This window comes from Oncorhynchus keta, chromosome 2, assembly GCF_023373465.1.
Source record: "Oncorhynchus keta strain PuntledgeMale-10-30-2019 chromosome 2, Oket_V2, whole genome shotgun sequence".
In the NCBI taxonomy this organism is placed as follows: Eukaryota; Metazoa; Chordata; class Actinopteri; order Salmoniformes; family Salmonidae; genus Oncorhynchus; species Oncorhynchus keta.
In genome coordinates this window covers 29323768-29348895 of record NC_068422.1, presented here as the reverse complement: position 1 = coordinate 29348895, position 25128 = coordinate 29323768, and the positions used below count along the sequence as shown (strand labels likewise).

Sequence of the window (25128 nt, the reverse complement as noted above, 5' to 3'; positions counted from 1 at the left end):
CTGCTGAAAGGTGAATTTATCTGCCAGTGCCTGGTGGAATGCAGACTGAACCAAGCTTTCCTCTAGGATTTTGCATGTGCTTAGCTTCATTCAGTACATTTTTGATCCAGTCCTTAACGATTACAAGCATACCCATAACATGATGCAGCCACAACTATGCATGAAATTATGGAGTGGTACTCAGTAATGTGTTGTATTGGATTTTCCCCAAACATAACACGTTGTATTCAGGACAAAAAAAATAGCTTGGACACATTTTTTGCAGTTTTACTTTAGTGCCTTATTGCAAACATGATGCCTGTTCTAGAATATTTTTGTTCTGTACAAGCTTCCTTTTCTCTCTGTCATTTATGTTTGTATTGTGGAGTAACTACAATGTTTTCTCCTATCACAGCCATTACACAGTTTGTAATGGCCTCATGGTGAAATCTCTGAGCGGTTTACTTCTCTCCGGCAACTGAGTTAGGAAGGACGCCTGTATTTATGTAGTGATTGTTTGAATTGATACACCATCCAAAGTGTAATTAATAACTTCACCATCCTCAAAGGTATTTTCAATGTCTGCTTTTTACCCATCAATAGCTAGTTTTTTTTGCGAGGCACTGGAAAACCTCCCTGGTGTTTGTGGTTGAATCTGTGTTTGAAATTCACTGCTCGACTGTCGGACCTTACAGATAATTGTATGTGTGGGGTACAGAGATCAGGTAGTCATTCAAAAATCATGTTCAGCACTATTATTGCACAGAGTGAATCCATGCAGCTTATTATGTCCAGTGAAACGAACCAAACAGACAAGCTAAATGACTTCTATACTCGCTTCGAGGCAAGTAACACTGAAACATGCATGAGAGCACCAGCTGTTCCAAGACGACTGTGTGATCACGCTCACCATAGCCGATGTGAGTAAGACCATTAAACAGGTCAACATTCACAAGGCCGCAGGACCAAACGGATTACCAGGACGTGTACCCCGAGCATGTGTCTTCACTGACATTTCCGACATGTCCCTGACGGAGTCTGTAATACCAACATGTTGCACGCAGACCACCAATGTCCATGTGCCCAAGAACAATAAGGTAACCTGCCTAAATGACTACCGACTCGTAGCACTCACGTCTGTAGCCATGAGCTGCTTTAAAAGGCTGGTCATGGCTCACCAACACCATTAACCCAAAAACCCTAGATCCACTCCAATTTGCATACTGCCCAACAGATCCACAGATGATGCAATCTCTACTGCACTCAATTATCTGCCGCCATTGTTGCAACCCCTATTACGAGTCTGTTCAACCTCTCTTTCGTATTGTCTGAGATTCCTAAAGATTGGAAAGAGTCCGTGGTCATCCCCCTCTTCAAAGGGGGAAACACTCTGGACCCAAACTGTTACAGACCTATATCCATCCTGCCCTGCCTTTCTAAAGTCTTCGAAAGCCAAGTGAACAAATAGATCACCGACCATTTTGAATCCCACCGTACCTTCTCCACTATCGAACTGGTCACTGGTGCACCTCAGCCGCGCTCAAGGTCCTAAACGTTATCATAACCGCCATCGATAAAAGACAGTACTGTGCAACAGTCTTCATCGACCTGGCCAAGGGTTTAGACTCTGTCATTCACCACATTCTTATCGGCAGACTCAACATCCTTGGTTTCTCTAATGACTGCCTCGCCTGGTTCACTAACTACTTCTCAGATAGAGTTCAGTGTGTCAAATCGGAGGGCCTGTTGTCTGGACCTCTGAAAGTCTATGGGGGTGCCACAGGGTTAAATTCTTGGGCCGACTCTTTTCTCTGTATATATCAATGATGTCGCTCTTGCTGCGGGTGATTCTTTGATCCACCTCTACTCAGACGACACCATTCGTTATACATCTGGCCCTTCTTTGGACACTGTGTTAACAAACAAGCTTCAACGCCAGTCAACACTCCTTCCATGGCCTCCAACTGCTCTTAAATGCACATAAAACTAAATGCATGTTCTTCAACCGATCACTGCCCGCATCCTCCCACATGACGAGCATCACTACTCTGGACGGTTCTGACTTAGAATATGTGGACAACTATAAATACCTAGGTGTCTGGCTAGACTGTAAACTCTCCTGCCAGACTCATATTAAACATCTACAATCCAAAATGAAATCTACAATCAGCTTCCTATTTCGCAACAAAGCCTCATGCTGCCAAACATATCCATAAACTGACTATCCTTCCGATCCTTGACTTCGGCGATGTCATTTACAAAATAGCCTCCAATACTCTACTCCGCAAATTGGATGCGGTCTATCACAGTGCCATCCGTTTTGTCACCAAAGCCCCATATACTACCCACCACTGCTACCTGTATGCTCTCGCTGGCTGGTATTCGCTACATATTCATCGCCAAACCCACTGGCTCCAGGTCAGCTATAAGTCTTCGCTAGGTAAAGCTCCCCCTTATCTCAGCTCACTGGTCACCAAAGCAACACCCACCCGTAGCACACGCTCCAGTAGGTATATTTCACTGGTCATCCCCAAAGCAAACACCCACTTTGGCCGCCTTTCCTTCTAGTTCTCTGCTGCCTATGACTGGAACGAATTGCAAAAATCACTGAAGTTGTAGACTTATATCTCCCTCACTAACTTTAAGCATCAGCTATCTGAGCAGCTTACTGATCCCTGCAGCTGTACACAGCCCATCTGTAAATAGCCCATTCAACCAACTACCTACCTCATCCTCATATTTGTTTTTGTTTTTCTGCACACCGGTATTTCTACTTGCACATCCTCATTTGCACATATATTACTCCAGTGTAAATTGCAATTACTTCACCACTATTGGCCTATTTATTGCCTTAACTCCTTACTTCATTCGCACACACTGTATATAGATTTTTCTATTGTGTTATTGACTGTACGTTTGTTTATCCCATGTGTAACTCTGTTGTTTTTGTCACACTGCTTTGCTTTATCTTGACCAGGTCGCAGTTGTAAATGAGAATTTGTTCTCAACTGGCCTACCTGGTTAAATACTTTATTTTTTATTTTTTTAAACACTGCCCTTTCCCACCTGGACAAAAGCAACACCTATGTGAGAATGCTATTCATTGACTACAGCTCAGCATTCAACACCATAGTGCCCTCTAAGCTCATCACTAAGCTAAAGACGCTGGGACTAAACACCTCAGGTTGAGAGCTTCAAGTTCCTTAGTGTCTACATCACCAACAAACTATCATAGTCCAAACACACTAAGACAGTCGTGAAGAGAGCACGACAAAACCTATTCCCCCTCAGGAGACTGAAAGGATTTGGCATGGGTCCTCAGATCCTCAAAAGGTTCTACAGGTGCACCATCGAGAGCGTCCTGACTTGTTGCATCACTGCCTGGTATGGCAACTGTTCTGCCTCCGACCGCAAGATACTACAGAGGGTAGGTCGTATGGCCCAGTACATCACTGGGGCCAAGCTTCCTGCCACCCAGGACCTATATACTAGGCAGTGTCAGAGGAAGGCCCTAGAAATTGTCAAAGACTCCAGCCACCCTAGTCATAGACTGTTCTTTCTGCTACCGCATGGCAAGCGGTACCAAACGCAGAGGTCCAAAATGCTTCTTAACAACTTCTACCCCAAGGCCTAAAGACTCCTGAACAGCTAATCCAAGGGCTACCGTAGTGTTTAATCGTTTACTAGCAGATAGACAGCATAGAGAGAAACTCTCTAAAGCCCTCAGCCTCTACGACTTGGTACTTGTGTATATTTGAGAGGATTGGATCAGTGTTTGTAATAACATTGTAGCTCCATCTTGCCCTCTGATGGGCCAGGTGGAGATTGCTTACTGCACAGGTTGGTTTATCACCGAACAATTTCATTACCTCCATGATTAAGAATTCAGAGAATTTAAAAGCATCTATCAATTTGTGTCCTACTTCAGAACTAACTACTACTACACTTATTAGCCTTCTCTCCAGTATGCTTTAAGATAACTATTGGGTAAAGGCAGGCTGTGCAGCCCAGGCAGCCTTTGTTCCTCTCAATTTGTGTTCTACTTCATAACTGCTACTACACTTAGCTTTCCATCTCAAAAACCATTAGGCTGACTGAGAACTTGTGTTGGGTCGATTCCACGCCAGCATAGCCAAAAATATTTTTGGCATCTCCGATTGTTCTGGTAATTCTCACGTAAACGTTATTGGGAGGAATTTTTTAAAGAAAATCATGACGAAAGTGGCCATTTTAGGCCCTTTTTAGACCTATAAAATGCCTCCTGTAAGACCTTATGATCCATGAACCGTACATGGTTTCAAAAGTACCCCTTTTGATTTAGATTATTTTTAGACATATTTTAGACATATTGTTTTGAACAATATACTCTTCAAACACATTACATTTCCAAAGTGGGCTCTCTGCTACTTTTGAAGAAATTATACATTTTATACATATAAAACCCAATCACAGGCCACATAGCACATACATCAAGATTTTCACTGTACGCTGCAATCATTGCTGCAACCCCGTACATGTGACAATTAAACAACCTGAATATTAAAAATCACCAGCAAAGGGAGTTCCTTTGAATCCATTTTGCAATTCACTGTGTTGGTGGGGAACATGAAATGTATCATAACTTTAAAAAGTATCAGAAAGCTCACTCTGGAAATGTGATGTAGTGAGTGACGCCTCTAGCACTGCAATGCCTTACACCTCCCAAGTGGTACAGCGGTCTAAAATATTATATTGATTGTTTTATTGTTAAATAAATTCATGTGTAAAATTGTATTTCAGAATGTAGCGATAGTCCTTTAGAGTACAGTATTTGGAGTACACTGACATGAAGGTCTGTATCATGTACAGTTCACAAATCATTGAGTCTTACAGTGGGCATGTATAGGTCTAAAAAGGGCCTAAAATGGCAGATTATCATAAATGTATAATAATTGTGTTACAAATCAAACACTCTTCCTCCCAAGTAAGTTTATATGTGAGGATTGCCAGTACAATGAGACACCAAAAATATTTTTGTGCTATGCTGGCATGACATCGCCCAATTTCCCTGCTGACAAAACAAAAGGTTCAGTACTTTACAAGCTTGCATTTACCTACAGAGTGTCGCTCTCTCTCAGGCAAAATGTGTGAAATACAGTGCTGGGTCCCAAAAGTTTTGTTTTCAGGCAACTGAACAGATGGCTTTATCATCGAACTCAAGTTTAAGGCGGTTTCCTTAGCTAAATAAAGAGTATGGCAGTTTTGAACTACACAAAAAACACACATGCATGTACATACAAGTGTAGTCTGGCCCAGGAGTGGGAAGGTGAACGGAAAGGCTCTGGAGCAACGAACCGCCCTTGCAGTCTCTGCCTGGCCGGTTCCCATCTTTCCACTGGGATTCTCTGCCTCTAACACTATTACAGGGGCTGAGTCACTGGCTTACTGGGGCTCTCTCATGCCGTCCCTGGAAGGGGTGCGTCACCTGAGTGGGTTGATTCACTGATGTGGTCATCCTGTCTGGGTTGGTGCCCCCCCTTGGGTTGTGCCATGGCGGAGATCTTTGTGGGCTATACTCAGCCTTGTCTCAGGATGGTAAGTTGGTGGTTGAAGATATCCCTCTAGTGGTGTGGGGGAAGTTCTTTGGCAAAGTGGGTGGGGTTATATCCTTCCTGTTTGGCCCTGTCCGGGGGTGTCCTCGGATGGGGCCACAGTGTCTCCTGACCCCTCCCGTCTCAGCCTCCAGTATTTATGCTGCAGTAGTTTATGTGTCGGGGGCTAGGGTCAGTTTGTTATATCTGGAGTACTTCTCCTGTCCTATTCGGTGTCCTGTGTGAATCTAATTGTGCGTTCTCTAATTCTCTCCTTCTCTCTTTCTTTCTCTCTCTCGGAGGACCTGAGCCCTAGGACCATGCCCCAGGACTACCTGACATGATGACTCCTTGCTGTCCCCAGTCCACCTGGCCGTGCTGCTCCAGTTAACTGTTCTGCCTTATTATTATTCGACCATGCTGGTCATTTATGAACATTTTAACATCTTGGCCATGTTCTGTTATAATCTCCAACCGGCACAGCCAGAAGAGGACTGGCCACCCCACATAGCCTGGTTCCTCTAGGTTTCTTCCTAGGTTTTGGCATTTCTAGGGAGTTTTTCCTAGCCACCGTGCTTCTAAACCTGCATTGCTTGCTGTTTGGGGTTTTAGGCTGGGTTTCTGTACAGCACTTTGACATATCAGCTGATGTACAAATGGCTATATAAATAAATTTGATTTGATTTGACATACTGCACGCACGCACACATAAACACATGTAAGCACACACACGCACACAGAAACACTTACCCAAGGCCCAAGGTGGCAGGATCTCCAGATATGTTTCGTTCGCCTGTATAGTGTGCATGTACATCAGGTGTATCATGTACTCTGCTATAAGCCACCACACACAGATCCTGCCAGCATTGGCCAGCAGCGAGAGGAACGTAATCCTAGCACCACGATCCTTCACAGGTACCTGCATCTACAATAATCACACAAAGGTAATACTTTATTTTACAGCCCTATTACCAATAAGACAAGTATTTGGTGTGGTGGATACTACAGAAAAACATTACACTTAAGAGTTTATAAACTTAATCATTTCTATATTTATCATATGACTTTGGGGTGCTTGTCAAATAGAATGGAACGTACAGTATGGAAGGTTTATTGAACATCCAGTACAGGTAGAGTGTTGTGAGGAGCATTCATACAGGCCCCTCAGAGGAAGAGGAGGACCATCCTACTCAGTGAATAAAAATGTAATTAAAATAAAAGCAAATATATTCACGTTACCAAATACCTGATTTAAACCCCCTTTTTTCCATTAAAGATGTACAGTAGTTTCAACAGCACCCTCTGGGGTTAGCACCATGGTGTAGCCAGAGGGCAGCCATTTTCCATCCTCCTCTGGACTTCAATGCAAAACCTAGGAGGCTCATGGCTCCACACCCCCTTCCTGGCGCATTGAATGTTTCCTCTCTAAGTCCTGTCAATTTTCTCTCATTACTGTATGTAGTCAATCACAATCACAATATTACATATCAATGTGATTTTAGTCCTTGCTTAGACTAACACATTCTTAGCTCTTTTGTCCAACTGTGTTATTTTTTTTCGTTTTCCCAGTCAAATCCTGTCCTGCCCTCAGTGGAAGAGTTGAGCTATTCAACACCATCCATCCATGATGAGCCTGTCCTGCACTGAAGCCTCTGAACACCACAACCCCTGTCCTGCTCTGAAGTCAAGCCTCTGAACATCTCAACTAATAACTCATACCCTCATTCAATCACTGCTGTGATCCCTTCCCAACACGTTGTAAGTAGCCTTCCCATTCCCCATAATATTTTAAAATAAAATGTCTATATTAAAATGTTTTAAGTTAAAATAATGTCGTTCATGATTTTTTCAAACATGATTTGTCGTCTCAAATCAAATCAAATGTTATTTGTCACATACACATGGTTAGCAGATGTTAATGCGAGTGTAGCGAAATGCTTGTGCTTCTAGTTCCGACAATGCAGTAATAACCAACAAGTAATCTAACTAACAATTCCAAAACTACTGTCTTATACACAGTGTAAGGGGATAAAGAATATGTACATAAGGATATATGAATGAGTGATGGTACAGGGCAGCATACAGTAGATGGTATCGAGTACAGTATATACATATGAGATGAGTATGTAGACAAAGTGGCATAGTTAAAGTGGCTAGTGATACATGTATTACATAAGGATGCAGTCGATGATATAGAGTACAGTATATACGTATGTATATGAGATGAATAATGTAGGTTAAGTAACATTATATAAGGTAGCATTGTTTAAAGTGGCTAGTGATATATTTACATCATTTCCCATCAATTCCCATTATTAAAGTGGCTGGAGTTGGGTCAGTGTCAATGTCAGTGTGTTGGCAGCAGCCACTCAATGTTAGTGGTGGCTGTTTAACAGTCTGATGGCCTTGGGATAGAAGCTGTTTTTCAGTCTCTCGGTCCCAGCTTTGATGCACCTGTACTGACTTCGCCTTCTGGATGATAGCGGGGTGAACAGGCAGTGGCTCGGGTGGTTGATGTCCTTGATGATCTTTATGGCCTTCCTGTAACATCGGGTGGTGTAGGTGTCCTGGAGGGCAGGTAGTTTGCCCCCGGTGATGCGTTGTGCAGACCTCACTACCCTCTGGAGAGCCCTACGGTTGAGGGCGGAGCAGTTGTCGTACCAGGCGGTGATACAGCCCGCCAGGATGCTCTCGATTGTGCATCTGTAGAAGTTTGTGAGTGCTTTTGGTGACAAGCCGAATTTCTTCAGCCTCCTGAGGTTGAAGAGGCGCTGCTGCGCCTTCTTCACGACGCTGTCAGTGTGAGTGGACCAATTCAGTTAGTCTGTGATGTGTATGCCGAGGAACTTAAAACTTGCTACCCTCTCCACTACTGTTCCATCGATGTGGATAGGGGGGTGTTCCCTCTGCTGTTTCCTGAAGTCCACAATCATCTCCTTAGTTTTGTTGACGTTGAGTGTGAGGTTATTTTCCTGACACCACACTCCGAGGGCCCTCACCTCCTCCCTGTAGGCCGTCTCGTCGTTGTTGGTAATCAAGCCTACCACTGTTGTGTCGTCCGCAAACTTGATGATTGAGTTGGAGGCGTGCGTGGCCACGCAGTCGTGGGTGAACAGGGAGTACAGGAGAGGGCTCAGAACGCACCCTTGTGGGGCCCCCGTGTTGAGGATCAGCGGGGAGGAGATGTTGTTGCCTACCCTCACCACCTGGGGGTGGCCCGTCAGGAAGTCCAGTACCCAGTTGCACAGGACGGGGTCGAGACCCAGGGTCTCGAGCTTGATGACGAGCTTGGAGGGTACTATGGTGTTGAATGCCGAGCTGTAGTCGATGAACAGCATTCTCACATAGGTATTCCTCTTGTCCAGATGGGTTAGGGCAGTGTGCAGTGTGGTTGAGATTGCATCGTCTGTGGACCTATTTGGGCGGTAAGCAAATTGGAGTGGGTCTAGGGTGTCAGGTAGGGTGGAGGTGATATGGTCCTTGACTAGTCTCTCAAAGCACTTCATGATGATGGAAGTGAGTGCTACGGGCGGTAGTCGTTTAGCTCAGTTACCTTAGCTTTCTTGGGAACAGGAACAATGGTGGCCCTCTTGAAGCATGTGGGAACAGCAGACTGGTATAGGGATTGATTGAATATGTCCGTAAACACACCGGCCAGCTGGTCTGCGCATGCTCTGAGGGCGCGGCTGGGGATGCCGTCTGGGCCTGCAGCCTTGCGAGGGTTAACACGTTTAAATGTCTTACTCACCTCGGCTGCAGTGAAGGAGAGACCGCATGTTTTCGTTGCAGGCCGTGTCAGTGGCACTGTATTGTCCTCAAAGCGGGCAAAAGTTATTTAGTCTGCCTGGGAGCAAGACATCCTGGTCCGTGACTGGGCTGGGTTTCTTCTTGTAGTCCGTGATTGACTGTAGACCCTGCCACATGCCTCTTGTGTCTGAGCCGTTGAATTGAGATTCTACTTTGTCTCTGTACTGACGCTTAGCTTGTTTGATAGCCTTGCGGAGGGAATAGCTGCACTGTTTGTATTCGGTCATGTTACCAGACAACTTGCCCTGATTAAAAGCAGTGGTTCGCGCTTTCAGTTTCACGCGAATGCTGCCATCAATCCACGGTTTCTGGTTAGGGAATGTTTTTATCGTTGCTATGGGAACGACATCTTCAACGCACGTTCTAATGAACTCGCACACCGAATCAGCGTATTCGTCAATATTGTTATCTGACGCAATACGAAACATGTCCCGTGCCTATACCATGTGTTTCCCATCCTCCTCAATATTTCAAGTCACCGGCCTCCACTGCTCCTCTGATAGTCTGTATGGAGATGGGACCGGTGAGGACATGATGATAAATAATGAAAGGGATTCTTTCCATACAAGCACTCTCCACATTTCCTAATAACCTTAGCCCAATTAGCTTCTCCTGTTTGTGGGCTTTACCTATTCAATATGACATCTCTCTCAGACCTGGATTCAAATAATATTTGAAATCTTTCAAAATACTTTGTGTGGTTGCTTTAGCCTCCCTGAAGTAACAGAAGGGCGGGGGTTTTCATTGTGTGTGACTATTCTATCGGTTGCATCGTGCCAGATAAACTCAATCAAGCCCTGATTGGGTATATGCAATTATTTAAAATAGTATTTGAACCACGGTCTGATCTCGCTCCTCCCTATCGAACTAGCAGCATATTTTTTCTTGCCATTCACCACCCACTACTTTCTCATCTCTAGCAGCATCACCTACTGCACAGTATTTGAGGGAATGGGTTTTTCCTGCAGTAGAAAAACAGAAAACTCATGGAGTGCATTGTGATAGCCCAACAGGAGCTGCTCAGCTGTGGTTTGGAGACCTGGATTCAAATAGTATTTTCAATGCTTGCAAGTACTTAATTTTTTTAGCTGTGCTTCATTGAGCATGCCTGTTGAGATGGAACCAATAGAAATGTCCCAAAAGTGCAAACCCCCTCCTTCCTGCCCTCAGTAAACCTACAGCAATGGATCATTGCAGCCCTTTTTCCACCAGAGTTTAATTTAGCTCTTATAAAACTCACCCCAAGGCGCTGAGAAATCCCTGAGCCTTCACACCCAGAGTCTAAAACTACACCAGAGAGAGAGAAATCACAGAAAATCTTGCAACACTGACTTGTCTTTTTCAATCTGTGATGAGAATTTGGAGTGATGTTTCATTTTGGGAAGCAGGAGTTTGGAACCAAGGGGATACCTCTTGATCTTGCTATGTTACCCATTTGCTCCCAGGAAAACTTTTGCATCAATTGCTCTCAAATAAAAATGTAATGTTCCCAGTGAGGAAAATAGCTTGAAGATTTGCACCTTTCATGTCATATCAGTGGCTGATTTCTCCCTGGCAGCTGATTGACTGATATTTCACCTGTTGGAGGTAGTGCTTGAAGGTGACAGCTCATTGCCTGATATCTCACCTGACATCCTCCCGCCCAGTCAGCTCATTTGCTGACTTTGCCTGAGTTCCTCCTGCACTAAAAGCTCATTGGTTGATATCTCACCTGTTGGAGGAAGTCCTTGAAGGTGAGGATGGGTCCGTTGAAGAACAAAGGATGGTAGAAGGAGTAAGCGGTCAGCCAGTAGACCTGCTGCTGCAGTCCTCCAGCCTCCAGGGGGCGCCAGCAGTGCTCCAGGCTGAAGCTGATGAAGCGCAGGCCACACACTGCCACACTGAAGAGTAAGAGGTAGTACTCCTCTTCTGTCTGGTACCAGCTTCTCTGTGGGTGAAGAACAACATGCCTGGTGAGGCAGCGGCAGAATACATCACACTGAAGAGTAAACGGTAGCATCCTGACTGGTTGCATCACTGCCTGGTATGGCACCTGCTCGGCCTCCGACCGCAAGGCACTAGAGGGTAGTGCGAATTGCCCAGTACATCACTGGGGCCATGCTTCCTGCCATCCAGGACCTCTATACCAGGCGGTGTCAGGGGAAGGCCCTAAAAATGGTCAAAGACTCCAGCTACCCTAGTCATGGACTGTTTTCTCTGCTACCACATGGCAATTGGTATCAGAGTGCCATGTCTAAATCCAAGAGGCTTCTAAACAGCTTCTACCCCCAAGCCATAAGACTCCTGAACATCTAGACAAATGGCTACTCAGACTATTTGCAGTGCCCCCCACCCACTCTTTACACTGCTACTCTCTGTTGTCATCTATGCATAGTCACTTTAATAACTCTACCTACATGTACATACTACCTCAAATAACCGGTGCCCCCGCACATTGACTCTATCAGTACCCCCCTGTATATAGTCTCGCTATTGTTATTTCACTGCTGCTCTTTAAGTACTTGTATCTTCTATTCTTATCTGTATTTTTTTAAACTGCATTGTTGGTTAGGGGCTCGTAAGCATTTCACTAAAGTCTACACCTGTTGTATTCAGCGCATGTGACTAATACAATTTGATTAGTACTACTCCTCTTTCTGGTGCCAGCTTCTCTGTGAGAGACAACATACCAGAAACCACAACAATTGTCAAAAACAGAGATGACCTCTTTGTTTCTATCTGAACTTGTTCAATAAGAAACACATTTTCGTTTTCCGAAGGTGCCGCCTAATGAACATGACCCAGGGCTGTGTTCAGCAGAGCACAACATCGTAAACTGTCAAATATTGTGTATGACTGACATGTAGAATAAGGAATCATGTCAACTCTATTCATGACATTCTATCTGCAATGTTCAGTGCCAGAATGTTGCACCCTGCTGAATGTGACCCAAGTTTTCTAGTGCATTTTTCCCAAGCCTACGGTATGAGAGTTCACATGTTTTGAGCAAGAGCGAGACATCGCAGTAGCTGTTCCTCTAGGAATCTGTGACAACACTCATCCACATGGATTTGGTTGGTTTCCATTTGAAGAGGCAGAAACAACTCAAGTCTCATCACTCTTACTGTACTAACATCACTACCAGATCTGGTCCTTTGTGTGTGATGAAGGCAGGAGGCTAAATATACATGCATTACAAAACAAACAATGAAATCAACAATGCCAGTCCAATAATGAAACACAACATGCAATCAACCATGTGCAGGCTTCTTCTTTTATCTGCAGAGCAAAATATATAGCCATACAACGCCTTCAGAAAGTATCCACACCCCTCGACTTATTCCACATTTTGTTGTGTTACAGCCTGAATTCAAAATTGATTCAATTGATTTCTCCTCAACCATACACACACTATACCCCATAATGACAAAGTGAAATCATGTTTTTAAACATTTGAAAATAAAAAAAGACAGAAATCTCTCATTAACATTAGTATTCACACCGGACTCAATACTTTGTAGAAGCACCTTCTGTGGCAATTAAAGCTTTGAGTCCTTGGGTGTGTCTGTCAGCTTTGCATATCTGGATTTGGGGATTTTATTCCCCCATTTTTTCCCCATTCTAGATGGAGAGCAGTAGTGAATCCTCAAGTCTCTCCACAGATTTGAAATGGGATTCAAGTCTGGCCCACTCAAGGACTTTCAAATTCGTGTTCTGAAGCCATTCCAGCGTTGCTTTGGCTGTATGCTTGGGGATATTGTCCTGTTAGAATGTAAATCTTCGCCCCAGTATAAGGTTGTTTGCACTCCGAAGCAGGTTCTAATCAAGGATTTGCCTGTATTTGGCTCATTCATTGTTCCCTCTTTCCTTACCAGTCACCCAGTCCCTGCTACTGAAAAGCATCCCGATAGCAGCATGCTAACACCACGCTTCATGGTAGAGAAGGTGTTAGACGGGTGATGAGCTGTGCCTGTTTTTTTTCAGACAGCACTTTGGAGCCAGGCCAAAGAGTTCCATTTTTGTCTCATCAGACCACACAATGCAAACTCCAGGCATGCAGTCATTTGCCTTTTTCTTAGGAGTAGCTTGCGTCTGGCCATTCTCCCATAATGTCCAGACTGGTGAAGTGCTGGAGAGAGTTCTCCTTATGGCAGGTTCTTCCATCTCAGCCAGGATACTCTGTAGTTCTGTCAGAGTGGTCATTGGATTCTTGGTCACCTCCCTGACTAAGGTCCTTCATGCCCGGTTGCTCAGATTGGTCAGACAGCCAGCTCTAGGCAGAGTCTGGGTAGTTGCAGGTTTTTCCATTTCCCAATGATGGAGACCCCCGTGTTCTTGGAAACTTTCAACACTCTAGAAAGTGTTTCATACTCTTCATCAGATACAGTATATGCCTCATCACAATTCTATCTAGGAGACCTACAGACAGTTCCTTGGACTTCATTGTGTAGTTTCTGCTTTGACATGCACTGTCAACTGTGGGACCTTATATAGACACCTGTGTTTCTTTCCAAATTATCTCCAAACAATTTAATGGGCCACAGGTGGACTCCAATCAAGTTGTAGTGACATCAAGGACAATCAAAGGAAATTGGATGCACCTGAGCTCAATTCGGAGTGTTATGGCAAAGGGGTGTGAATACTTGCGTAAATTGATATCTGTATTTAATTTGGAAAACATTTGCATACCTATATAAAAACATGTTTTCACTGTCTTTATGGGGTAATGTCTGTAGATGGGTGAAGAAAAAATAACATTTAACTAAACAAAATGTGAAATAAGTCAAGGTGTATGAATACTTTCTGATCTTCTGAAGGAACTGTACATATGTTTCCCCCAGGATTCAGATTCATACGGGGGGGGCGGCAGAGAGAGAAATAAAGGGAGGGAGTGGATGATGATCATCAGGATATTAGAATTGCAGTGAGAGCAGTTGTTGATATCTATTGCATATTAAGATCATCATAAGGTAATTAAGGGGGAGCGAGAGCGATAGTGCAATCACTGTGTAACATGGTTAACTGCGTTAGGAGAAAGGAGAGCAAGTTTCCTTCTCTCCATGTGAAGAAACAACAGATGAAGCAACACATACTCTAAAGAAACAAAGAGAAAAAAAATGTAACATAGTAATCATCCACTGTATAATGATTTCTTTAAGGCCAGGCTGAAATGACCATTTTGCATCTATTTAGCAATTTTGAGATTTCTTGGTCCTTCAATGGGAGTACTATTAAAAAGTAAACATAAAAATGTAATGTGAATGTATATTTTCTTAAGTTGATCAATTTACATTTCATGTATTTTAACCACATTTAAAATGGACATACACCGAGTATACCAAACATCAGAAACACATGTCTTAGTTAGTCCGGTCCTGGCTGTCTTAATAAAATGAACCCAAAATATTTGGCTCACTTCATCCAGTGCGCAAATATGCAATTCTTTGTATTTCATATGGATCCCCATTAGCTGAAAGCCGTAGCTACTCTTCCTGTGGTCCACACAGAACATGAAACATGACATAGAGAAGATTAATAGACAAGAACAGACTTATAATACATTTAAAAAAACACAGCCTACATATCAATACATACACAAAATATATCTAGATCAAATAGGGAAGCGACGTTGTGCCGTGAGGTCTTGCTTCACCTGTTTATGAAAACAGGTTTGCTGTTCATTTGAGCAACATGAGATGGGAGTTCCATGCAATAATGACTCTATATAATGCTGTACGCGCTTGAATTTGTTCTGGATTTGGAGACTATGAAAAGACCCCTGGTGGCATGTCTGGTGGGGTAAGTGTGTGTGTGTGTGTGTCAGATCTGTGCATACAGTGCCTTGCGAAAGTATTCGCCCCCCTTGAACTTTGCGACCTTTTGCCACATTTCAGGCTTCAAACAAAGATATAAAACTGTATTTTTTTGTGAAGAATCAACAACAAGTGGGACACAATCATGAAGTGGAACGACATTTATTGGATATTTCAAACTTTAACAAATCAAAAACTGAAAAATTGGCCGTGCAAAATTATTCAACCCCCTTAAGTTAATACTTTGTAGCGCCACCTTTTGCTGCGATTATAGCTGTAAGTCGCTTGGGGTATGTCTCTATCAGTTTTGCACATCGAATAGTTTTGTATCTTTATGTTTGAAGCCTGAAATGTGGCAAAAGGTCGCAAAGTTCAAGGGGGCCGAATACTTTCGCACGGCACTGTAAGTTAACTATGCAAACTACTTGGATTTTTCCACACACTGTTCCTTATAAAACCCCTGAAGTGATGCAGTCAGTCTCTCCTCAGAGACTGGAATGCATAGTATTTATATCAGCCCTCTGATTGCAATTAAGAGTAAGACGTGCCGCTCTGTTCTGGGCCAGCTGCAGCTTAACTAGGTTTTCGTAGCAGCATTGACCACATGGCTGGACAATAATCAAGATAAGCCAAAACTAGAGCCTGCGGGACTTGCTTTGTGGAGTGTGGTGTCAAAAAAGCAGAACATCTCTTTATTACAGACGGACCTCTCACAATCTTTACAGCCATTGAATATACATTTTGACAAAAACAGTTTACAATCTAAGGTAACATCAAGTCATTCAGTCCTCCTTGCTCAACAGCCACACAATTCATCACCAAATTCCGCTGAAGTCTAGAGCTTAGTGAATGATATGTACCAAATACAATGCTCTTAGTTTTAGAGATGTTCAGGACCAGTTTATTACTGGCCACCCATTCAAAAACTGACTGCAACTCCTTGTTAATGGTTTCAGTGACTTCATTAAATGTGATTGAATCCTCAGCATACATGGACACACAGGCTTTGTTTAATGCCAGGTCATTGGTCAAAATAGAAAAAAAGAGGGCCTAGAGAACTGCCCTGTGGTACGCTACACGTTTGACATTGGAGAAGCATTCATTAAAGAAAACCCTCTGAGTTATATTAGATAGATAGCACTGAATCCACGATATGGCAGAGGTTGAAAAGCCATAAAACATAAGTTCTCAAAAACAGGTTATGGTCAATAATAGCAAAGGCTGCATTGAAATCTAACAGTACAGCTCCCACAATCTTATTATTATAAATGTATTTCAACCAATCATCAGTTGTTTGTGTCAGTGCATGTTGAGTGCCCTTCCCTATAAGCATGCTGAACATATGTTATTCATTTGTTTACAGAGAAGTAGCATTCTATTTGGTCAAACCCTTTTTCCCAACAGTTTGCTAAGAGCTGGCAGCAAGATGATAGGTCTGATGTTAGAACCAGTAAAGGCCTCTTTACCACTCTTGGGTAGTGGAATGACTTTGGCTTTCCTCCAGGCCTGAGGGGACACCTTCCTCTCGACTCAGATTAAAGATATGACAGAGAGAGTCAGCTACCATCATCAGTAGCCTTCCATTTAAGTTGTCAATCCCAGGTTTATTATTGTTATCGATCATTAAATACTACCCGCAAAACACCAGTCTCAATGTCAACAGTGAAGAGGCGATTCCGGGATGCATGCCTTCTAGGCAGAGTTCCTCTGTCCAGTGTGTGTTCTTTTGCCCATCTTAATATTTTATTTTTATTGACCAGTCTGAGATATGGCTTTTTCTTTGCAACTCTGCCTAAAAGGCCAGCATCCCAGGGTCACCTCTTCACTGTTGACTTTGAGACTGGTGTTTTGCGGGCAATTTCTCACATGGAATAGCCTTCATATCTCAGAACAAGAATAGACTGACACGTTTCAGAAGAAAGTCTTTGTTTCTGGCCATTTTGAACCTGTAATTGGAACTCACAAATGCTGATGCTCCAGATACTCAACTAGTCTAAGGAAAGACAGTTGTATTGCTTCTTTAAAATCAGCACAACAGTTTTCAGCTGTGCTAACATAATTGCAAAAAGGTTTTTTCTAATGATCAGCCAGTCTTTTAAAATGATAAACTTGGATTAGCTAACACAACGTGCCATTGGCACACAAGAGTGATGGTTGCTAATAATGGGCCTCTGCACGCCTATGTAGATATTCCATTTAAAAAACTGCCGTTTCCAGCTACAATAGTCATTTACAACATTAACAAAGTCTACATTGTATTTCTGATCAATTTTATATTTTTTATTTTAATGGACAAAACCAAAAGTTATTGTCTTTCAAAAACAAGGACATTACTAAGTGACCCCAAACTTTTGAATGGTATTGTGTGTATATGTATAAAGCAACACCTCCCCCCATAAGCATTACCGTCTTCTATATATGTTATCTGTGCTTCTACAATCAGCATCGCATGCTGTTTGGGGTTTAAGGCTGGGTTTCTATATAGCACTTTGGGCCCTCTGCTGATGTTGAAAGGGCTTCATAAATACATGTAATTTATTGGCCAAAGAAAGTCTCTTCTCATTGGTGTCCTTTAGTAGTGGTTTCTTTGCAGCAATTCAACCATGAAGGACTGATTCACACAGTCTCCTCTGAACAGTTGATGTCGAGATGTCTTAAAATTATTATTATATATATTTTAATAATGTCACTTTCATTTAACTAGGCAGGTCACTTAAGAACAAATTCTTATTTACAATGTCTGCCTACCCCGGCCAAACCCTAACCCGGACGATGCTGTGCTAATTGTGCGTTGCCCTATGGGACTCCCAACCATGGCCGGTTGTGATACAGCCTGTAATCTAACCAGGGTCTGTAGTGAAGCTTTTTGGGAACGCAACATTTATTTGGGATGCAATCTGAGGCTGGTAACTCGACTTAACTTATCCACTGCAGCAGAGGTAACTCTGGGTCTTCCTTTCCTGTGGCGGCTCTCATGAGAACCAGTTTCATCATAACGCTTGATGTTTTTTGCAAGTGCACTTGAAGAAACTTTCAAAGTTCTTCAAATGTTCCACATTGAGTGACCTTCATGTCTTAAAAAGTGATGAAGGACTGTCATTTATTTTTACTTATTTGTGCTGTTCTTGCCATAATATGGACTTGGTCTTTTACCAAATAGGGCCATCTTCCGTATACTACCCCTACCTTGTCACAGCACCACTGATTGGCTCAAACGCATTAAGTAGAAGAGGACTGGCCACCCCACATAGCCTGGTTCCTCTCTAGGTTTCCTCCTAGGTTTTGGCCTTTCTAGGGAGTTTTTCCTAGCCACCGTGCTTCTACACCTGCATTGCTTGCTGTTTGGGGTTTTAGGCTGGGTTTCTGTACAGCACTGTGAGATATCAGCTGATGTACGAAGGGCTATATAAATAAATTTGAAGTAGGAAATGCATTCCTGGGCCCAAATTCACAAAACACTTACGCAAAAACTTAATAAGCTTCTTAAAAAAAAAAGTTCATAAGTGCAATTTCTCACTAATATCTTAAGATTTAATGATTTTCTTATGAACTTCTGAAACATCTTCTTACTAATCTTCTGTCATGACGTTGCCCTCCTTGGGTACAGCAAGCCCCATCCCCCTCTCCCTGCCTCCTACAACTAGGCTGCTATGGTGAGAGAGGTCGTAAATTCCTCGAAGAGATTATCTCCTCATGGACACAGTATAGAGAGAATGAGGTTTCATAGAGAACAAAGGAATTTCTTCCACCTCACAGAACTTGAGGTCCAAACAACATTTGTGTTCCGGAGAAGGTATAAAAGATCGGTGAAGAATCCAGCAACGAACTGGTCCGTTTGGTACAACTTTGTAAATCTCATGAGAGACGGTGCGGCCACATTACCATAATGCTGTTTATATAATAGCCTCAGATATGAGGTTTACATCTAATTGTTGTATACGATGAGTGAGGATGATACCATTTTTAAAATTGTGATTCCCCCCCCCCCCTTTTGAGATGAACTAAATAGGCATCCTGGCACAGGCCCTTTTCTGCAACTCCTGAATAAAACCCCAACTTTGAGAAATTCTCAACAGACCATGTTTTTCTCCATGATGAGAGGACAAAGGTTACAGACTATTGCTGAATCCTTTAACCATACCACGTGGTTAAACTCTTAGACTATCGATACCAACAGAATAAGAACAAGTCTTTGATAGTAATTACTAGTCTGCAGCTAGGAATTCGGTATCATTGAACGCGAAGAACGACACCCACCGAAACACCCATTCTATAACGAAATGGATGAATGTCACTCTGAACAATCCATCCTAACCACGAGACAGAGGCAGAGAGAGAGAGAGGACGGAAACTCTCCAACAGAAACTAACTTTTCAACAGCGATCAAAACGACACACTGAGCGTAAATACACTGCTCAAAAAAATAAAGGGAACACTAAAATAACACATCCTAGATCTGAATGAATGAAATATTCTTATTAAATACTTTTTTCTTTACATAGTTGAATGTGCTGACAACAAAAATCACAAAAATTATCAATGGAAATCAAATTTATCAACCCATGGAGGTCTGGATTTGGAGTCAATATTAAAGTGGAAAACCACACTACAGGCTGATCCAACTTTGATGTAATGTCCTTAAAACAAGTCAAAATGAGGCTCAGTAGTGGGTGTGGCCTCCACGTGCCTGTATGACCTCCCTACAACGCCTGGGCATGCTCCTGATGAGGTGGCGGGTCGTCTCCTGAGGGATCTCCTCCCAGACCTGGACTAAAGCATCCGCCAACTCTTGGACAGTCTGTGGTGCAACGTGGTGTTGGTGGATGGAGCGAGACATGATGTCCCAGATGTGCTCAATTGGATTCAGGTCTGGGGAACGGGCGGGCCAGTCCATAGCATCAATGCCTTCCTCTTGCAGGAAATGCTGACACACTCCAACCACATGAGGTCTAGCATTGTCTTGCATTAGGAGGAACCCAGGGCCAACCGCACCAGCATATGGTCTCACAAGGGGTCTGAGGATCTCATCTCGGTACCTAATGGCAGTCAGGCTACCTCTGGCGAGCACATGGAGGGCTGTGCGGCCCCCCAAAGAAATGCCACCCCACACCATGACTGACTCACCGCCAAACCGGTCATGCTGGAGGATGTTGCAGGCAGCAGAACGTTCTGCCCGGCGTCTCCAGACTGTCACGTCTGTCACATGTGCTCAGTGTGAACCTGCTTTCGTCTGTGAAGAGCACAGGGCGCCAGTGGCGAATTTGCCAATCTTAGTGTTCTCTGGCAAATGCCAAACGTCCTGCACGGTGTTGGGCTGTAAGCACAACCCCCACCTGTGGACGTCGGGCCCTCATACCACCCTCATGGAGTCTGTTTCTGACCGTTTGAGCAGGCATGCACATTTGTGGCCTGCTGGAGGTCATTTTGCATGGCTCTGGCAGTGCTCCTCCTGCTCCTCCTTGCACAAAGGCGGAGGTAGCGGTCCTGCTGCTGGGTTGTTGCCCTCCTACGGCCTCCTCCACGTCTCCTAATGTACTGGCCTGTCTCCTGGTAGCGCCTCCATGCTCTGGACACTACGCTGACAGACACAGCAAACCTTCTTGCCACATCTCGCATTGATGTGCCATCCTGGATGAGCTGCACTACCTGAGCCACTTGTGTAGGTTGTAGACTCCGTCTCATGCTACGACTAAAGTGAAAGCACCGCCAGCATTCAAAAGTGAACAAAACACCAGCCAGGAAGCATAGGAACTGAGAAGTGGTCTGTGGTTATCACCTGCAGAACCACTCCTTTATTGGGGGTGTCTTGCTAATTGCCTATAATTTCCACCTGTTGTCTATACCATTTGCACAACAGCATGTGAAATTTATTGTCAATCAGTGTTGCTTCCTAAGTGGACAGTTTGATTTCACAGAAGTGTGATTGACTTGGAGTTACATTGTGTTGTTTAAGTGTTCCCTTTATTTTTTTGAGCAGTGTATATATATATTGATTACAATTGTTCCCTGATGAGTTAGGGTTCATGTGCAAAGGAATATCATTTCAATTGTTATAATGATCAACTTTCTGTTGTCTTCTCAGTCGACCCCCACTTCCCTTTTGTACACCAAGCCGCCATGCCAGTCTAGCCCACTAGGGCACATTCCCCTATAATTTATTGTAACCATTTTTACTTTGTTTGTTTGTTTATCCATTTCTGTGAATTACTTAGTAAATAAATGATTTAAGACAAAATTGATGTATGGAATGACTCATAGTGAAGCCTGGGTTTGTGCAGATAACCAACAATTTACGACGTTTGGAATGAGACTAACGTGAGGTAAAGTAAATAATTAATTTGAAGACTAATTGATCAGATATAATTTCCTAATATAACTTTTCAGATATTTTATAACTTAAATCTGAATATTTTCCTTGGTGCCCCGACTTCCTAGTTAATTACAGTTACATGATTAACCAGTTTAATCGCGTAATACTAATTACAGAGAATCCTTGATAAAAACTACAAGTCTTCATTTAATGATAGTAAAGACGCACTTCTTAAGTGTTTGTTACAAGGCAACCAATTTAGCTAGCAATGGCAATCATGTTTGCATATTTCTTACTGAGATTAGGGTTCTAAAATATGTTATTGGGTTTAAAATCATCAATACTAAACCTTTCAGATCAAGTTGAGTGAATTAAACATGGTCAATTGTTTACTTGAGTTTTTTCTCTCACTTCCCTGAGTTTAATACAAGGGTTTAGCCATCTTGGAATCAAGATCATTTTCAAAACTTTATTTTCAATAATCAAATTTCTTATTCAATTTTTGCTTAATGAGAAACGTAAGAAATAGCACAAGAAAATGTCCAATACCCTTTGAGGAAAAGCAACTCTGCTTAACTTTCTTCTTAAGTCTATAGTTAAGGGGAAAAAATGGCAGTTACAAACTAATTTCTTCTTAAGGTTGTGAATCCAGCCCCCAGGTGACTACCTCATGAAGCTGGTTGAGAGAATACCAAGAGCGTGCAAAGCAGTCATCAAGGCAAGAAATCTCAAATATAAAATATATTTTGATTTGTTTAACATGTTTTTGGCTACTACATGATTCCATGTGTGTTATTTCATAGTTTTGATGTGTTCATTATTCTACAATGTAGAAAACAGTAAATTAAAGATAAACCCTGGAATGAGTAAGTGTGTCCAAACTTTCTTCTGGTGTTGTAACAGCTGGGTTAAGGCCAAAAGTTTCCCCCCAAAAAATGCACGAAAAAGGTCTGCTTTCAGCTGAACAATAGTTCATTGTGTGTTAAATCATGTCGACGCACCTTGAACAGTGCAAGAGCACTACACAAACCACACCCATGGCTGACATTACTGAGCTATTATTTTCCCAAAGAGACTAGCAGACACTTGAGTACATCAATCTAGACAGATCCATCAGAGGTACTGCAGAGGCTTTAGATGTGGATCTCTGTCGGCACAGAGAGGAAGCGATTCTCCCTCAGTGTGAATTGTGAGTGGCAGGTTGACATGCAAGATGAGACAGCACAGTGGGTGAGAGAGCAGGGACCTTAAAGTCCTTCTACAACATGTATTTGTACCCTGTGTGTGTACATTACTTTATTTATACTTAGTATATCGCTTTTCAACAGGAAAAGTTTTTTTTTTTTTTTAGTTTAAAAATATATATATATAATTAAGTCACTGGACGACTTCTTTGATGTTTAAACACACCAAATCACTGAGGTCATCCCAGCACTGGACAATGAGGAGGATGAAAAGGAAGAGGTGGAGGAGACATAAGGAGCATGAGGAGGAAGAGAATGGACAGAATTGACAACATCAGTCAGTCTGGACTGCCAATAGTCAGATAACAGACACCGTGACAAAGTGCTGATACAGGTGTCTACTCTGCTCTGGGCTCTAATCGATAAACACAGGCTGCATCCCAAATGGCACCCTATTTCCTATACTACTTTTAGGCAGTGGTGGACAAAGTACTCAAATGTAAACTCAGCAAAAAAAGAAACTTCCCTTTTTCAGGACCCTGTCTTTCAAAGATCATTCGTAAAAATCCAAATAACTTCACAGATCGTCATTGTAAAGGGTTTAAACACTGTTCCCCATGCTTGTTCAATGATCCATAAACAATGAATGAACATGCACCTGTGGAACGGTCGTTAAGACACTAACAGCTTACAGACGATAGGCAATTAAGGTCACAGTTATGAAAACTTAGGACACTAAAGAGGCCTTTCAACTGACTCTGAAAAACACCAAAAGAAAGATGCCCAGGGTACCTGCTAATCTGGGTGAACGTGCATTAGGCATGCTGCAAGGAGGCATGAGGACTGAAGATGTGGCGAGGGCAATAAATTGCAATGTCCGTACTGTGAGACGCCTAAGACAGTGCTACAGGGAGACAGGACGGACAGCTGATAGTCCTCGCAGTGGCAGACCACGTGTAACAACACCTGCACAGGATCAGTACATCAGAACATCACACCTGCGGGACAGGTACAGGATGGCAACAACTGCCCGAGTTACACCAGGAACGCACAATCCCTCCATCAGTACTCAGACTGTCCGCAATAGGCTGAGAGGCTGGACTGAGGGCTTGTAGGCCTGTTGTAAGGCAGGTCCTCACCAGACATCACTGGCAACAACGTCGCTTATGGGAACAAACCCACCATCGCTGGACCAGACAGGACTGGCAAAAAGTGCTCTTCACTGACGAGTCACGGTTTTGTCTCACCAGGGGTGATGGTCAGATTCGCGTTTATCATCGAAGGAATGAGCGTTACACCGTGGCCTGTACTCTGGAGCGGGATGGATTTGGAGGTGGAGGGTCTGTCATGGTCTGGGGCGGTGTGTCACAGCATCATAGGTCTGAGCTTCTCATTGCAGGCAATCTAAACACTGTTCGTTACAAGGAAGACATCCTCCTCCCTCATATAGTACCATTCCTGCAGGCTCATCCTGACATGACCTTCCAGCATGACAATGTCACCAGCCATACTTCTCGAGCTCAACGTGATTTCCCACAAGACAGGAATGTCAGTGTTCTGCAGTGGCCAGCGAAGAGCCCGGATCTCAATCCCATTGAGCACGTCTGGGACCTGTTGGATCAGAGGGTGAGGGCTAGGGCCATTCCCCCAAGAAATGTCCGGGAATTTGCAGGTGCCTTGGTGGAAGAGTGGGGTAACATCGAACAGAAAGAACTGGTAAATCTGGTGCAGTCCATGAGGAGGAGATGTACTGCAGTACTTAATGCAGCTGGTGGCCACACCACATACTGACTGTTACCTTTGATTTCGAGCCCCCTTTTGTTAAGGGACGCATTATTCAATTTCTGTTAGTCACATGTCTGTGGAACTTGTTCAATTTATGTCTCATTTGTTGACTCTTATGCTTTAAGTTTGATGAAAATAAACACAGTTGACAGTGAGAGGAAGTTACTTTTTTTTCGGGTAGCTTTCCACAAGAAACATTTGACCCAAGTTAAACAATTTAAAGGCAATGCTACCAAATAGTAATTGAGTGTATGTAAACGTCTGACCCACTTGGAATGTGATGACAAAAATAAAAGCTGAAATAAATTACTACAATTATTCTGGTATTTCACATTCTTAAAATAAAGTGGTGATACTAACTGGCCTAAGACAGGGAATTTTTACTAGGATTAAAATGTCATAAATTGTGAAAAACAGAGTTTAAATGCATTTACACACACACACATACATACATACACACATACATACATACACACACACATACATACATACATACATACATACATACATACATACATACATACATACATATACACACACACACACACACACACACATACATACATATATATATATACACACACACACACACACACACACACACACACACACACACACACACGTATACACATATACACACTTGCCCCTCCCTGTTGCACACAAGCGTTCCATTTCTCCAGTAAAAAGGGGATTTATGTTTG

The 25128-nt window shown here is 43.0% G+C and overlaps 1 protein-coding gene across 5 annotated transcripts in view; it reads right to left on the bottom strand.

The window, feature by feature from the left end:
- Positions 1-25128, bottom strand: part of hhat (hedgehog acyltransferase) — a 93999-nt gene that overhangs the window by 65081 nt on the left and 3790 nt on the right. For all 5 annotated transcript variants that reach the window (XM_035794642.2, XM_035794626.2, XM_052474940.1 and 2 more), the window contains exons 6-7: positions 11068-11283; positions 6300-6474 (exon numbers count right to left, since the gene is read on the bottom strand). In XM_035794642.2, coding sequence (XP_035650535.1) covers positions 6300-6474; positions 11068-11283 — 391 coding nt within the window. The remainder of the gene's footprint in view (positions 1-6299; positions 6475-11067; positions 11284-25128) is intronic.